This window comes from Pinus tabuliformis, chromosome 2_1 (genome assembly GCF_031772625.1).
Source record: "Pinus tabuliformis cultivar Carrire ecotype Pingquan chromosome 2_1, CPIR1, whole genome shotgun sequence".
Classification (NCBI taxonomy): Eukaryota; Viridiplantae; Streptophyta; class Pinopsida; order Pinales; family Pinaceae; genus Pinus; species Pinus tabuliformis.
Window position 1 is genome coordinate 439,476,429 of NC_142299.1, and position 18,272 is coordinate 439,494,700.

At 38.2% G+C, this 18,272-nt stretch overlaps 1 protein-coding gene across 1 annotated transcript in view; it reads right to left on the reverse strand.

Moving 5' to 3' along the window:
- The window catches only part of LOC149200812 (uncharacterized), a 51,114-nt gene that overhangs the window by 32,100 nt on the left and 742 nt on the right, over window positions 1-18,272 (reverse strand). Inside the window, 4 exon segments of the mRNA XM_089401083.1 lie at window positions 15,346-15,400; window positions 15,403-16,620; window positions 16,773-17,048; window positions 17,174-18,263. Coding sequence (XP_089257209.1) covers window positions 15,346-15,400; window positions 15,403-16,620; window positions 16,773-17,048; window positions 17,174-18,263 — 2,639 coding nt within the window.

Genomic DNA, 18,272 nt, shown 5'->3' on the forward strand with positions numbered 1-18,272 from the left:
ATTAATGCAATATTTAGTTGCCCTAAGCTTTACAGTTCTTGCTTGGCTTATGCTTGAGCCTGGAGGAGTTTCTAGCTTGAGTAGGAATTTAACTATTGCAGAATACCAATCACAAGAAGCTAGATTTTCGGCCACCGACTGCTTTCTCTCTGGTTCAGCTGCTTCCTCTTCTTCTGTTTGACCATTTTCTACAATTGTGCCCATGAAATGTATGTCCAATGTTCTGCAATTTTCTTCAGCTAACAACTTGGCAAGACCCTGACCTCTGACCAGTTTAGTGGGCTTCAATTCTATATTAAACTCAATCAATTTTGCAATCCATTTAGCCCTTCTTCCATCAGCATCAGGTTGTGTCAAGACATCTTTTATTGCAGCAGAGGGTACATATGCAATTATCTTGGAATGCAAAATGTAAACTCTAAAAGCTTTCAAGGATTTGATAAGAGCATATGCTTGTTTTTCAATAATGTCATACCTCAGTTCAGCATCCCTTAAGTTTTTGCTGAAAAATGCCACTGGATGCTCTGAGCCTTCTTCATCTGCTTGCAATAAAACTGCTGCAATGGTGTCTTCAGAGGCAAATGAAAATATATGGAACTCCTTGCTGTAATCTGGGCTGCTTAGAGTGGGAGCTTCCATAATGGCTTTTTTAATAGACTCAAATGATTTTCTTGCTGCATCAGTCCATCTGACCTCTGATCCTTTCTTCAACATGGAGGTAACATGCTTCACCAGTTCTGCAAAATTTGGTATAAACCTCCTCACAAAATTAATTTTGCCCAGAAAGGACTAAATATCCTTCTTTGATCTCAGGACAGACAAAGTCTGTATTGCTTTTACTCTTTCTGGGTCAATTCAGACACCTACAACGGAAACAACATGTCCTAACAGCTTGCCTTCTTCTAAAGCAAATTGAGATTTTTTAGGATTGACTGAAATCCCAAACCTCCTGCACTTCAGGAACACCCTTTTCAAATGCTGCAAATGATCTTGATGGCTGCTGGAGTATATTGTTATATCATCAAGGTAGATAAGGACAAACTTATCCTTCTCTCCCACAAATGCTATATCCATAGCTCTCTGAAAGGTGGCTCCAGCATTCATCAACCCAAAAGGCATCTTGGCATACATAAAAGTGCCCCAAGGAGTGGTGAATGCAGTCTTCTCTTGGTCATCTGGATGCACAGCAATCTGATTAAACCTTGAAAATCCATCTAAGAAAGACATTACTTTGGCTCTTGAGACTTTTTGCAGCAAATGCTCCATCTTGGGTAGGGGATAATTGTCTTTCTTTGAGCATTTGTTTAAGTTTCTGAAATCAACACACAGTCTGATTTCTCCACTTTTCTTCCTCACTACCACCAAATTGGCTACCCATTTTGAATATCTGAGAGGGACTATGATTTTGGTAGCCAACAACTTTTTAATTTCCTTTTCAATCATAGGGAGAAGCATAGGATTTATTGGTCTCAGCTTTTGTTTGAAAGGAATGGTATCTTTCTCTAGAGGGATTTTATGCTGAATCATTTTTTTATCATAGGTTTTCAGGTCACTATACTCCCAGGAAAACACATCAGCAAATTGCTTCATTAAATTGCAGTACTCAGAACTTTGGTCAGCAGATAGATGGGAAGACAGATTTATGTATCTAGGCTGACCTGGACTCCCTATGTCATGCTTACAGACTGCAGATTGATCTTCTTTTTGGGCAGCCTTGTAAGGCACATCATTCTGGTCAAACAGTCTTTCTAGAGGAATTAAACCCTTAGGAATATGATTGCTGGGAAGCTGGACAATGCTATCTTTACCAATTTTGTTTCTAAGCTGGGATTGGGGGTTTTCTTCCAAGGCTTCATTCTCTTGGTCAATTTGTATTTCAGAAAACTCATCAATGACTTGCAGAAACCTATTTATCTCATCATCATCATCAAAAAATTTCCAATGCTGGACATTATCAGGCAAGGATGGTCTATATTTCATTTGGACTTCATATACTAGTCTGGGAGGCATGGGAGGGATAAACATGCTAGCAGACACAGCAAGGGAATCAGCAAGCTGATTTTTGGCTCTAGGGATATATGAAATATAGAAATTTTCAAAGGAATCTTTGAGTCTCCATACCTCATCTCTGTACGCTTTCAGCCTTGGGTGCTTTGCCTGAAATGTTTTATTTACTTGCTGAATGATCAAATCAGCATCTCCAAACACCTTTATGTTCCTGATTCCTTTGTCTTTTGCTGCATTAAGGCCCAATATCAGAGCTTCATACTCTGCTATATTGTTTGTGACTTGAAAAGCTAGCTTAAAAGACAGTTGTGTGCTTTTTTGTTCTGGAGATACCACCACCACCCCTGCTCCTGCAGTCTCCCTGGAATATGCTCCATCAAAGAATATCTCCCAAACTTGACTTCCTTGCTTTCCCTCGGCCTGATTCCGTGTTTTCCTGATCTGCATTGAGGCCTTCTGAGATTCTTCTATTTGGAGTATACATGCTCCAAAATCGGTGTCCAAAGCATATATAGGATGATTGGTAGGATTCTTCTCATCACTGATTATGTATGCCAACTATGCTTTTCTGTACAATCTCCTGCTTTCTCCTCCAAAAACTGGGACAGTGGCATAAGATAGATCATTATGTAATGTCCCACCTAGTTTCTTAATCCATCCTCTCGATAGCAGCATGCCAAACTTAGGAGGGACATCTGCTACCACAATATCCATAATCATACTCTTCATGGGTAGCTGAGTTAAGGTAATGGCCAGGTCTTTGATTAATCCTAGGCATTTCAATTTCCTTGAATCAAAAGAGAATAAATCATGATAGGGTCTGGTGATATCAAGGCATAACTCTTCCATGACAGCTTTAGGCATCAAATTGTGGCTGGCCCCTGTTTCTAGCAGGCAATTGTGGAGGATTTTGTCATGAATGGTCAAGGAGACATAGAAAGATGGAGAATTATTATCAGCAGGTTCAATCATGGGGCTAAGCATAATGGCAGGCTTGTCATCTTGCAAATTGACAGAGCCAGTGGAGGCTTGTGTGGTTTCCAACTCAAGAGCTTCCAGGATAGGCTTTCTAAACACTTCGCTCTTTACCAACTCTACCAGAGGCACAAATATTTTTAATTTCTGGACTTCTGACTCAAGGCTGAAAGAGGAAGGGAACTTGTCAGAACCTCTTACCTCCTGAACTGGAGCTTTGAGGATGACAGCATCAACTGTTGGTTTTCTCTGCTTGCTATTCTGTGACTCTGTTCAGACAGCAGCTCTTTGGGCGGGATTCTCCTTGACATTTTTTTCATTTGACCTCAGATTGTATCTTTGTTGGTCAGCAGTTTGCAGAACAGCCTCTCTGTCCCATTCTTGACCTATTTGGTCTTGCAGCAAAGATTCTTCGTATTCAGCCAATGTAAAAAAGGTAGCACTGCCTTTATCTTCCATACAGTGAATTTCATCCTCATCTTCAAATTGTTCCTCCTCCATGACTACATTCTGGAAAGGAGCTTTAACTTTCTGTTCTTCATTTGGTTCTTTACCCTTCTGAATGATTTGCAACTGTTCATTTGCTCTTCTGAATGGATTGGAATTTCTTGGAGCAAATGTGTTATGTTGCCTTGTCTTTCCTGAATTCTGCTCAACCTTCAGCTTAGATATTTCAGCAGCCAATGACTCTATCATCTTGGTCATTTTATCTAATTTAGGCTCTGAGGATGAGGTAGAGGAAGAATAAGCCTCACCTCTCTGCCTTCTTCTATCAGCATGTGTTTTGAGCTTTTCTGCAGCCATGATATTAGATTCCACCTCTAGTGCTGCATCCTGCATATCAACTAGAGTGGCACATCTTCTTTCTGTTAATAATAGGTAGAAATCAGAGTCAAAAGCATTGGCATAAGTGAGTTTGGCAGAGGTGGGGGTAGGCTTTACTTCAGCTGGTATCTTACTATACATACGATTGAATCTCTTATTAAAATCAGGCAATGATTCCCCATTTTCTCTCTTCAGGTTACCAAACTCAGTATGGTAATATAGAAAATCTTTTTTATATCCCCGGTGCTTCAAAAATGCATCATCTAAAGTTTCAATATCATCAATAGATCTAGGGGCTAGTTCTCTGAACCACTTCCTAGCCTCTCCATCAAGGCTCTGTACAAAAACTCTCATCCACACATCACTTTCACTTATGTCTAAGTTATCAGCATAACTATAAAAAGCCTCAAGGTGTTATTTTGCTGTCACTCCCTCTGTACCAGTAAACTTAGGCATATATTTTTGATATTCTCCTGTTGGCATAGCATTTAAAGGAACAGGCAGGACTAGTGGTCCATACCTGGCAGCTACAATTCTTTCTATCTTCGTAGTTGCTTGCTGGCCTGCCATAACTGGGGTATGTGGAAGAACACTGGCAGATTGAGCAGTATGAAACAATGAAATGGATGACAGAGACAATGGGATGCTATGGACTATATGGGAGACTTTCTTCGGACTGGGATTCAAAGGGGAACTAGATGGACAAGGGGTTGTATTAATCTCTGAAGGAGTTCTTTAATAACAGTGTTGAGCTCTAAATCTTCAAACTGTATATCTTCAACTATAACTTTATCTTTCAGAGATGCATGAGATTTCTTATGCTTACCTGATCCTAGTGCCCCTTTCTGTGATTTTTTCCTCGGTTTAACAATCTTCTCAAGATCAGGCACTGGTTCAACTGGTGATTTCTGAGGATTTCTTCGAGTATGCCTCACAAACTGAGCCAGAGCTTCAATGTGGAGTCGCCAAAGGTTGTTCTTCCTCCAGTAGAGTCGCCAGATAGATGATTACAACCAGAAATGTGTCCAGGCCTTGTCTATCATCAAAACCTGGAACTATGTCGTTCTCCCAGGGAATCTGAGCTTCAATCTCCTCTCCCCGGCAATGGCGCCAATTAATGTTATCACCCCAAGAAACTTTGCTAGGTTGTATCTCAGAGATGCTCGGGAACATTAGAAACTCAACATAAAATGTTGGAAAATGCTGGATGAATGGAAGGAATGATACATATTCAAGCCAGATAACCACTCCTACTATGCTTAACCCCAAACATGGGTGAACACCCCCAGACTACAAGGCTTTAGACCACCAATTACTCACAGTTTGAGGATTAGGTGAACATGGAGAATACTAACCACACCAGCAGATGCACAGGACCCTGTGATGGCCGGCTGCAACTAGTAAAGAGATCTGCAAATATATTTCCTAATGCACAAACAGGATGACAACTCTCTGGCACTAAGTAAACAGAAACCTGCACAGCATATTCAATGATACATACTAGATTCTAACACAGAGGTGGGATGACAGCCCCTCTAATGCTAAACATCAAGAGCACATGAAAAATACATAACCGGCACAGCCTAGAACATAGCATAAATGGAAAGTGAGCAATTAACAGCAAAAGAAGCTTGTATTAGCTGAAAATGAAGACCAGATGCTGCAGGTATCACAATAATTGCAGTCTCCAAAAGTTGAACCTTACATCAAAATAACATCCATCAACCCTCATTACATCTGTGTTCTGGGTATATATAGAGGTTGATTACAAAAATATCTGCTATCATATGCGTGGAGGGGTCATAATGGACCACCAACCACCTTAACTCTCTGATATGGGTCTCTGATACAATCTGCTGCTTCAATAAATTAATTTGACATTCTCTGGTACTTTGTTGTCCTTCTCAAATAGGTGGAATGTCGTATGGAAAAATTTCCATAACTAGTAAAAGTGTTTATCTACTTAACGCTGTCCTTCTCGTCTCGTCCTTCGGGTGTACAATGCGTTGAATGTAGTAATTGAAGCTTAACTGCACAGAGAGCTGGTAAATGATCGCCATTGTCCTTCGGAAGCACAGCTTAGTCAAAAGTGGCGTAGACTTGATGGCGGAGGCGTGAGTATGACGGGAACAATTATTGGCCACTGGATCGCGCGGATGAACGGCTAAGATTGAATCAGAGGGAGCTATCGGGAGGAAGCGTGGACGGACAAACGTGGTTCGTCGGATCGCAGTCGAGCAGATCCGACGATGATCGGAGGTTGAAAGTACGTGGATGATAACGAGCGGGGAAACGGGCGAATGGCGGTAAGTGGTTTCCCCGCACCGCTTATGGAGGAGGGCGGTAAACGTACGTAGGGGACGCGATCACCATCGGCACCCAACACATGGCAGATGGGACGTGTCGAAAACCGCCGATATTGCAAGTTAACGCGCGGGCAAGTTTCGTTAGTGGGAGGTGCGACTGCCATTGAATCGTGCGGTAGGAACGATCGGACGGTGGAACGAGCTACCAAGTTAATGAGCGGGAAAAGCACAGAGATCGTTAGATCGGGATGCGCGATCGACGGTGGGGATTAAGGTGAAGGGTTATATGATCACAGCTTCATAGGTTAAGCGCTCGGGGCTGAAAAGGACTTTGTTGGACTTAGGGGAAATCTAAGGGAAAGTGGGCTTATCCGGAGCTTTAGAGGTAAAACGGAGGTAGCGGGGTTTATGCGAGTGTAAACAGAGTGAAGGAAAATGAGAAAGACAGCTGACGCCAGTCCCTTTTTGAGCACGAACCACGCAGATAGACCCGAATTTGACCTTCACCTGTTGAAGGTAGTAGCAGAGCTAACAGTCATAATTCAAATCTAGATGGAGTAGAATATGCAGACCTCTCTAAAATCTATTTTTTTAACCAAATTGTTATGTGGATAAAATCTCTTATTTCACACAGAACCATAGCTTTAAAATTAAATTATTATTTTTATTATTAGAAATAATTTTAAATTTAATAAAAAAATAAAAAATGATTTCAATTTAAATAGCGTTTATGAATTCATGACATTATATACTTTATAGTAATATTCCATCTTAATCTTAATAAAAGAAAATAAAAAGCTAAATCACAATTTTATTTATTATTATAATATATGCTTTATTAAAATAATTTTATAATAAATTTTAAGTTATATCTTATAAAAAATTAAGTTATAGCTTAATTACAGTTATAATCATCCTGATTTAAGTGAATAATTTATGGTAATTTTTGGATGATAATAGGTCATATTTTTACGTATAAACTAGAATGACCATATAAATTAAATTGTTAATAAATGTTGATAGACATCAAACACTTACCTTAGAATACATTTCACATTGAAAATTTTGAAAGAAAAAACATAAAAATTAACTTCTTTTATTATTATTATTAAAATAATTAATAAATGAATAATATTTTTAAAAATATATATAACAAGATTATTAACCATGGAGATTCAACACCACCTTACCATGGAGAATCTTAATTTATAAATAGATTTTGTTATAATATTATGGACCATTGCCATGGTATGACCTTTTTTTTTAATTAATTAATTTAATTAAAAAAACAAAAAGGCATAACTACTTTCCAGATAAATCTCAACATTTGAGTTTTGAATATTCAAAGATTCTTCTAAGAAAGTTGAGAAATGATTCCTATTAGAAGAAGTAAAGATTAAAATACAAAACCCTTTAGTATATGAGTTATAACTTTTTCAATTATGACAATTCTTTATGTGGTGGCCATAGAAAACCTTAAAACCCGGAAATTTTAAACAATAAAAGAAAATTTAAGTGTCTATTAAGGACTCCGACTCCTTTTCACTATGTTGTGAGATCACTATATGAAGGACATCATCAAGCTACTAACAAGCATGTAAAGAAAGAAAGAATCATGACCATTTACATCATTTACCTATTATAATCATGGACATTTACATCATTTACTTATTATAATCATGGACATTTATGTCAAGAACTTTAGGAAAATTCCAAAGAATATCACAGGTATAGTTGATATGCAACTTGTTTAAAGTGTATTACTCATATAAGAAAAAATGCACATACAATTTCAAATGTGAATTAAAGGGATGAGGATATTATAGTTTGAGGCTTTTGCTAAGTGTCAGTTTGTTGTGTGTGTGTTATATTTTATATGAAGTGTGTGCTCTATTGAAGACTATTTTAATATTCATGTTCTAAAAGATACAAGCAAACTTTGCTATCTATACACAATAATGATGCTAGAACAATTATAAAAACACCTTTAAATAAGGCTCAATATTCATATTTATTTATTTCTTGTTAGTCACAAATGAGCCATGTTGTTCCTATTTACAATCACAAAATTAAAAAATAAAAAATAAAAAAAAATATTATATTGTTTTAACCTATAAAGGGAGTTTTCCATCTAGCATACTAGTTCTTTCTTTCCTTTGACAAAAAATTCTTCTGGCTACTTCATGTAGATTTATTCTTTGAAATCCTCATGTAGGAATGTTGTATTCATGTCCATTTGTTCTACTTCAAGAACAAAAGCAACAACAAAAAATAAATTAAATCTAATAAAAATTAACATGGCAACATGAGAAACAAATATCACCAGAATAAATTTCTTTTATGTGAGAATAACTCTTTGCTACTAATCAAGATTTCTATTTCTTCACTCTCCCCTGTGCATTCAAAGTCCTTTTAAACGCCCTTTTGTTGCTACTGGATTTGCTGCCAAATAACAACTCCATTAGATCCCAAGCTCCATTCTTGTCCAAGGCTGTCATTTCTTCAACCATGACCTTTTTCCATAGTTTTATATCATGTGAATCCATTGTCTCTCTAACAATTATAGGATCATTATCAGTGATAAAGAAAGAGAAATTTGAATAGAAATGAGGTGGAGTATATCTTTCTAGCTGCCTTCTTTCTTGAACCGATCTTCCTAGTGTCAGATTTTGTGGATTTTCTTCTTCCAATTCTTATTCTTATGTAGAGTTTGATTCATCATCATTCAATTCAAATTTTGTCTTTCTAGTTCTTTCTCCCTTAGTAGGACTTTTTGTTTGAAATCATCTTCGACTTCTCTAAATACCACATCTCAACTATACATAACCTTCTTAGTTTTTGAGTTCCAAAGCCTATAACATTTTTTAAATTCAATAAAGATACAATTTTCAACTCTCTGATATGGCTTACTCATATTCTCGTTTGAAACAGGTATAAAGCATCATAGCTAAATACCCTAAAATGATTAAGAGAAGGTTTTTTTTTTAAACATTGTGTTAGAATTTTCTTATCCCATAAACATAATAAAAAATATTTCCTCAACTCTTCCATATGCTCTTATTTTCATAATTGTATTTAATCACTTATTAAGGATATATTACAAAAAAGCAATTCATGAATATTTAAGAATTTTTTTCCTTTGGAATATTTTCACCCACTTGAGGCTTATCAGGCAAAAATCAATGGATCTTGTCTTTCCCACTAGAAATCAAGAACACTACAAATTAAAAACCCTTCATAACAGAGAAATTTTATTAAATCCTCTCTTGCCTCAAATGCATAATAATACCCAGATATAGAATGATGGGAGCTAACTATTCAACTGGGATGATAAAAATGTCTATATATGTTTACAATTCACACTAATTATTTATATTGAAAATAATAATGCATTAGAACAGTAATCTACCAATTTGATCTTAGCCTTTAAGTAATCATTTTTTTACAATTAATTATAACAACTGGAACCCTAAAATAATTTTACAATTACTTAGCAATTTATTTTTAGCATTATGATCTTATCTCCTACTCTACCTTTAACTATGAGATTCATGGATATTTAAACATGATTTTTTGTGGAATTTTTCACCCATATGACAACTAGTTAGCAAAAATGAATAGAACCTCTCTTTCTTATTAAAAATTAAAAAAACACTAGGAATTTTTATAAAAGAATGATTTAATTAGATTTTTGTTATGTATTTACAAATAATACTAACTATTTAAATTAAAAATAATAATACATTAAAACATTCACATTGTTCTCATTAAATTTATTATTAACTCTACTAACCAGTTATTTACTATCAATAATAACAACTAATTAAAAAAATATTAATATAATTGCATTCTTTATCCAAAACGGCTAATAATTGCAGTGGGCTATTAGTGATTCCATTGCTTAGTTCTTCAAAATCAACCAATGCAATGCATTTTCAATGGTATAAATATGAAGCTTGTTTAGAAAAGCACATCCGAAGAAGGAACATGAGTCCAACATCATTATATTGACAATAACTCCCGTTTAATTAGGTAAAACGATTAATATAATTTCTTTGATCGTGTGAAACAACTAATATATGTTTATATAAACTAAATTGATATTAAAAAAATAATTAAGACAATTTCTTTTTTGAATTCCATATATTATAAAAAAACCTTCAAACTCTTCAGCTTGGAATTCTGAATCGAAAATATAATAAAAAAAAAAAATTCTCGCATAAAGCAATTGGATCAACCATGAATCAGAAACTTAAAAAAACTTCATCAATAGAATAAGTTAATATTACACTTGGTTTTTCCAAAGCTGAGGAACCAGAACCATCGGTAAAATACGAGAGTAGCAGATGCCCATGAAGGAGAAAGAAATGGATGTATGGCATAGCACACTGTTTTTAAAGAAATGGATGTATGGCATAGCACACTGTTTTTAGAGTGTATTAATGGATTTATAGGGTTGGAAATATTAATTTCCAAGTGGTGGGTAAGTTCGAGAGTATTGGAAATAATGTTTTTATGATTTTCAAATTGTTGTGAGTTGTATTGTGTGAGTTACTATGTTAGTAGGTGTACTAGTTATTTTTAGTAATCTAGATCTACCATTCTTAGATCTAGAAAGATCGTGTATTCCTATATATGTAATGTCTTTAAGATCAATAAGATAGTGTGTGTTTTGTGTTGTGTGAACAATCTTTCTCTGGTTCTCTCTATTTTTCTAACATGGTATCAGAGCAAGTATTGGCTTGACTCCTTCGTGGGAAAGCCAGGAAGATAGAAAACCTTAGCTGCCTTGCTTCCGTACATAGATTAATTTAGTGTGAGAATTTTCTTTTTGGTGATTAAGTGTGTAGATTTATAGATCTGTTTGTTATTTGTAGCTGCTTCCAGTGTGCCGGATCCTTCTTACGTCAAATTCTCATGTGGTTCTTCGAAATCTCCCCCAGCGTAACTACCTCCAAAACTGTTTGGATGTATGCTTGTTCTTTTCAAAACAAATGGATGTTTTTTCTTATGACCGGATCCATATTAACAAATTACAGCTATGCCAGGAAAAACGTCTCCAATTTGACTGTATTCTGCAGATGTGTGAAAGCTTGCGTTGGCATTTGATGGAGAGAGACTCGCCAGTGATATATGTCAAAAGTGGTTAAAGATTTTGCCAGCGAGTTTCTCAGTTTGTTTTCTTCAAGCAGAGTCGCAGGTCTCCCTCAAACCGTAGTTGTCCATTATTTCTGAGGGCCGAAGTCTCGTTCAGAGGAATATGCGCCGTGAGCCACTTGCAAACTTAATTATTTTAGAAGTTTATTTTTATGAAGGTCACCTGACAAAAAAAGGTTTTATTTTTTAAAGTCAAGCAATTTATTCGAATGGTTTATTCATTATTCACACATATAGAGGGTTCAATACGACTATTTTATCAACCACGTTAGCAGATTTTTAATGGTTCTGACAGCAGAGTTTGTTGAGAAAATAATGTGTGAAGTTGTGGTGGTTTTATTTTTCAAAGTCAAGCAATTTATTCGAATGGTTTATTCATTATTCACACATATAGAGGGTTCAACACGACTATTTTATCAACCACGTGGTAGCAGATTTTTAATGGTTCTGACAGCAGAGTTTGTTGAGAAAATAATGTGTTGAGAAAATAATGTGTGAAGTTGTGGTGGTTTTATTAGTGTTGTTTGTAAAATTATTTTGTTGGGTAATTAAAAAGGGAAAAATGGAAAAAGAAGAAATGCAGAACCACAAAGAACAGATGAATTATTTAATGACTAAAGTGACCCCTCGTGTTCTAGGAGCATTGTTCATAGGTAGTTCTTAATAAGGTCAAGTTGGTGTGACCCATCGTGCTCCGGGAGCGTCATTACAGGTTATTTATACAAGGTCAAGTTGTAGAATTGTCTACTGATTCCATAATGTCACGCCTCCAGGCCTGCGGTAGTCTTCCAACCGCTCTTGGCGAGGTGCGGCACCACTGAACACTTTCTTTTCACCAATACTAATGGTCATGGACTACGCCTAATTCACTTTCTCTTACTTAATTTGTGTTTCGCAACCAAGTATTATTATGCATAACCTTTATACTAATGAACACCCATACTCATTCATTATCATCAGCAATTATAAAAGAGAACAACAATTGCACAGTATAAAGGGAGGGGCAACTCCCTGAACAATGAGTCTGCCCAACAATATATATTAATCAATCTTTCTTCAATAATACAAGCTTCACAAGTATCCTTGGCAAAATCCAAGTCTATACTTAGCCAATTTTACAATAGAGGCAAAACAGCCTTTTACAACCTTTGTGCATACCTTGCACGGTGGGAGGGTGCTCACCTGAGACACCAAGACCCCCTCCTCAAGCCTTACACAAATCTGCACTTTTACCAAGTCACGGGCACACCTTGCCCACCCTTCGTTTCATCCCAAGTGCGACCTTAACCTGTGCAAAAGACAACCTTAAGCGCATGAGGAATGCGCTTTTCCTTGTCTTTAGTGCGCACTTTTTCCTGCACCCTTGAGTGAAGAGACTTGATCGAATGCGTTATGCCAAATGAGCTCTCAACGCTTGAACATATATATGCATGGTAGTGGGGTGTGGTGGCTCTTGGGCCGACCACATAACCACGTTTAAACACCCCTTCCATAGCGCTCTGGAGTATGTCGGCCAGCCCCCAACATCCCTATGCCATATAGGTTATAAACTCCCCAACGTGCCATCGCATTTTCCAAGTGTCGTAATATCGTTGAACTTTCGTCGCATGAAGTTCGCCCGAACGTCGCATTGTCGTGCAGGCCAGCACGTCCGCGCCCGCGCCCTACCCGCGTGCAGCCCAGCTCGCGCGCCCGCCTGCGCGCCCACCCGCTCGCCCGCGCGCCTACCCGCGTGCAGCTCAACTCGCGCGCCCGCCCGTGCGCCCGTGCCCGCGCTCGTTCGACCGTCGTACAGCCCGGCTCGCCTGCTCGCCCAACCGCGCCCGACATAAACGAAGGCCTTACACATAAGATAGTTCAGTATCAAGACTAACCCATTGCGCTCCCGGAGGTTGAGAAGGGTCAATTCTGCAAAGCTCATCAACAATGGTCAGAGGCAGTTATGTTTTAAATGGAGATCAAGTGACAGCTCGAATATGTGGTGGTGAAAGAGCGGTGTTTGCAAGATTCCAAAGTGGATGTGGGTGTTGATGATGACCATATCAGACAAATCTGATAAAAATTTATTTATTGTTATAATGTGGGTTTTTTATATTTTCTACATGTAAGCATTAAGGGAGGGTGTTGGAAGTAATGCTTCCATGACTTCCAAGTTGTCCTGAGTTGTATTGTGTGAGTTCCTAGGTTAATAGGTGTACTAGCTATTTTTAGTAATCTAGATCCACCATTATCGGATCTAGAAAGATCGGGTATTCGTGTATATTTAATGTCCGTGAGATCAATAAGATAGTGTGTGTTTGTGTTGTGTGAACAATCTTTCTCTCGCTCTCTCTATTTTTCTAACTGAAAGTACTACATGTGCATGGAGGAGAAAGAGATGGATGTATGGGCATGACACACTGTCCTTAGAGTGTATTAGTTTTCACGTGTGTTTTGTGTTGTGTGAACAATCTTTCTCTCGCTCTATTTATTTTTCTAACAGAGAGTACCACATGTGCATAGAGGAGAAAGAGATGGATGTATGGGCATGACACACTGTCTTTAGAGTGTATTAATGGACCTATAGGGTTGAAAATATTGGTTGCCCTGGTTTTCACTGTGTGCAATAAAATCAAATTAGCATAAATTAGAGTGTATTAATGGACCTATAGGGTTGGAAATATTGGTTGTCGTGGTTTTCACTAAGTGCAATAAAATCAAATCAGCCTAAATTTATTTTAAGTACGAATTTAACATGAGGGGAGAGGATCAAATTTATCCGTGTGTAAATTTGGCTAGATATTTGACAACAACAACTTAGCGTTGGTGACATGAGTGGTTGCACATGTATGGGAGAGTTGGTGACATGAGTGGTTGCACATGTATGGGAGAGATGGAGATGGGTACTTCCAGTGATAAGGATGTGGTTTTCACTGCCCGCAATAAAACTAAACCAACATAAATTCATTTTAAGTACGGATTTAACATGAGCCGAAAGGGATCAAATTTATTTTGCTTGCAAATTTCTTTCAGTGTAAAATACAATGTGTTATTTTTCATGGTTGAAATTGTATTTTTGAATGCTAAATAGAGTATATACATAAAACTTAAATTTTTTCATTATATATACATTAAAAAATTAAAATGTTATATAATATATAAGCAATTGACATTAAAATATTTTACATAACATATACATTTATGAAAATTAAAATGATTTTTTATTATTAACATATATTTTTAAATAATGTCAATATTAATTAGTTAAAATATTTGATCAATAATCAAATTAATTTTTTACTTCTAATTATTTTACAACATATTTATTTTTTTATTATAATCTACATTAATTTTCTATTTAAAACATAAATTTTAAATTTTTTATTAAAAAAAACTAAACTAAACTAAAACTAAACTGAATTGCCCCTAAAAATGAAAAATGATCTCTAAACTCAATAAACCTCTGGACTCTCAAAGTCTTCAAACAACAAAACTACCACAATCAACTATCCCTCACGTAATAGCTGCACACTGCTCACTACAGTACAGTAATGCTAAGTGAATGGATGCCATATTGCACGAGGATCGAGAGGAGCTTTGTGTACAGGCCAGTGGTGGTGCCCATGGACCCACACGTGAATCAGCTGGTACAATCCCTTTACTATTTCATGCATTTAACAGATTTAACTTTAATCTTAAAAATCATCCAACATATACATATACAAACATTTACTTTAAGAGTGGCCAACATTATCACCCCATGAGAAAAACCAAAACGAATGGATACATTCAACACTCCAATACAAAAAAAAATTCCATTCAGTACAAGGCAATGACAGGGCGTGCCTCTGATTGATTTAATACCTACGACATTGCCGTTTAAGACATGAAGACACATCAACCATTTCCAACGACCACAAAATGCTGAACTGTAGCATCTCTAAATTGCATAAAATTCCATTCATTACAAGGCAATAACGAGGCGTGCCGCTGATTGTTTTAATACCTACGACATTGCCTTTTAAGACATTAAAACACCTCATGCATTTCCAACGACCTCAAAATGCTCAACTGTAGCATCTGTAAATTGCAACACCCTTCCAAAATTCTTCCAAGTGAAAACGTTGGAGTCCCATCAAGTTTCCAACTGAGCGTGGGAGACTCTGCATAGTGTTGCACCCGCGCCAGTGAAGACTTTGGAAACCCGTCAAGTTCCTAACGGACTCTGAGAGGTTTGGGTAGTCTGAGGAGTGGAGAATCTACCCAATCGAAGAGTTTGAAGGCCCAAGTTCTCAACCGAGTCTGGTAACGTCTGCAGAGCAGAACACCCGCCCAAGTAAAGACCTTGGAGGCTCTTCAACTTCCCTACCGAGTTTGGGAGCGTCTGCAAAGAGGAACACCCACCCAAGTGAAGATGTTGTAGGCTCGTCAAGTTGCCAACCCACTCTGGGAGCGTCTGCAGAGCGAAGCACTGGCCCAAGTGAAGACGTTGGAGGCCCCTCAAGTTCCCAATCCAAGCTGGAAGTGTCTGCAGGGTTTGCATAGCGGAGCATTCACCAAGGTGGAGACGTTGGAGACCTGTCAAATCCCCAATCGAGTCTGGGAGCGTTCGCAAAGCGGAGCACCCTCCCAAGTGAAGACGTTGGAGACCTGTCAACCTCCCAACCGAGTCCGGGAGCATCTGCAGAGCGGAGCACCCGCCCAAGTCAAGATATTGGAGGCCCACCAAATTCCCAACTGAGTCTGGGAGTGTTTGCAGCGCGGAGCACCCACTCAAATGAAAACGTTGCAGGCTGCTCAAGTTCCCAACAGAGTCTGGAAGCATCTGCAGAGAGAAGCACCCGCCTAAGTGAAAACTTCGGAGGCCCGTCAAGTTTCCAATCGAACCTGGGAGTCTCTGCAAACTAGAGCATCCGCCCAAGTCAAGACTTTGGAGACCTGTCAAGTTCCCAACCGAGTCAGGCAGCCTCTGCAGAGAGAAGCACCCACCTAAGTCAAGACGTTGGAGTGCCGTCAAGTTACCAACCGAGTTTGGGAGCGTCTGGAGAGTAGAGCACCGGTCCAAGTCAAGACTTTGGAGTCCTGTTAAATTCCCAACCGAGTCTGGGAGCGTATGGAGAACAAAACAGCTTCCCAAGTCAAGACTTTGAAGAGCTGTTAAGTTCCCCAGTGAGTTTGGGAGCTCCTGCAGACTGCAGCAATACTTTAATGCAAGGTGTTTTAAGGAATCCATATGACAGAATTCATTTGGCAAAATTTCTAGGTGACTCTCGCACAAGACAAATTTTTGGAGTTGCTTCAGCGTTCCAATAGACTTTGGAACTTTTGAAAGGGGAGCACGAATATACAATTCCCTCAATTCTAGAGGTGCCTGCAATGTACATTAATAAAGTGGGTTCGACACTGTAAATGTGAACATTCTGGCATTGTGGTATGCGAAGACAATTCTCAAGTGCAAGCAATTTTTATAATTTGGAGAAAAACAAAACAAAAATCTGTTTCAAAGAAAAAAGAAATGATTACCTGAGATTCATGTTGCCACAGTGTTTGCAGGTGGCTCACCTTCTGTATATATAAAACTCGTAAAGTTTTTAGTGAAATCCAGGAAGGTAAGGACGAGTACGGGCAATTCTCCCAGCGGAGATATATTAGTTGTGGTACCTGCCCAGCCCGGAATAGGCGTTCAACAAAATAACCTTCAGCCCTAAGCAGCTTTAAGCTGCTTAGGTTAAAGCTGTCCGCAAGGGTTTCCAGAGATTGTTCAGAGACATTTCCGTGAACCATGCTAATTCCACGCACCTGAATTGATCACCTCGAACTGTTAGAAACAAGATGGTCAATCTTGCAAAGTTGTAATACTTCAAAACTTCAAAGGATTAACGCAACTTTATTTTGAAGCCGATTGAAATCTACAAAATACTTACAGGAGATCGCGTAGAAAGATTATGAAGAAAGCTGTCAGTCAACCACCAAAGGCGAAGCTCAGGAGTTTCCTTTGCGAGATCTCTGCCAAGGTCTCTAACCTGGTCGTGCATTCTTATACAGTTTTCACTGTCGACCTCGACAACGCATCTGTTCTCTAGGTTGCGAAGACCCAGCCATCCTTCCCAACCGGATCCGTCCAATATTCTGATGACGGTATCCCTGTGGTCTCCAATGAAAAAACAGGCAATGTCTAAGAATATCTGTTTTTCCTCTTTATCCAGGGCGTCATAACTAATTTTAAGTGTGCTTTGAATATCGCTGGGAAGTATTTTGGATGTTTTGTGCAATTGCGCCCTCCAATATTCTAAATCATATTTTCCACAAAGAAGGGCTCCAAGCACTTTAAGAGATAAGGGCAACCCATTGCAGATATCCAAAAACTTTTCCACCACGTCCTCAAATCCCAACGCAGGACGGGGCCGACCAAAGGCATGAGAGCAAAAGAGTTCTTGCGAGTGCTCTCGAATTAGGCCTTTCAGCGTGTAAATAGAGGACTCTGTGATCCCTGAGCTTGTGAGCACGTCTTTATTGCGAGTTGTAATTAAAATTAAGCTTCCTGGATGAATAGTATCTTTAAGTGGGGAAAATAATGCATCTAGTTGATTAATATGATCAACATCGTCTAAAACTATGAGAGCCTGCTTAGAAAAAGAGATATGCCTTTTGAAGGCCCCCATACCTTCATCAATGTTGTTTATATGTACATTCGAGAGACTCAAACGGTTAAGAAGGTTACTCTGCAGGGAAAGCAAATTTCCTGATCTGACATCAGACAAGAAGCAAGATCGATCGTAATTTGACATCTCCCGATTGAATAATTCTTTGGCGAGGGTCGTTTTTCCAATTCCGCCAAGACCCGCAATTCCCACAATACTGGGCTTCCCGCTTTGCCGTTGCAGTGACACTGTGATGTCGACATCCTTTACTTTTTCAGACAGGCCAGTTGGATATTTAGCGACATTCAGAAGTGGTCTGCGAACTTTTTTCAGAACTTGTTCAACGATCTCATCAACGAGCAGTTCTTCGTCACTGAATAAT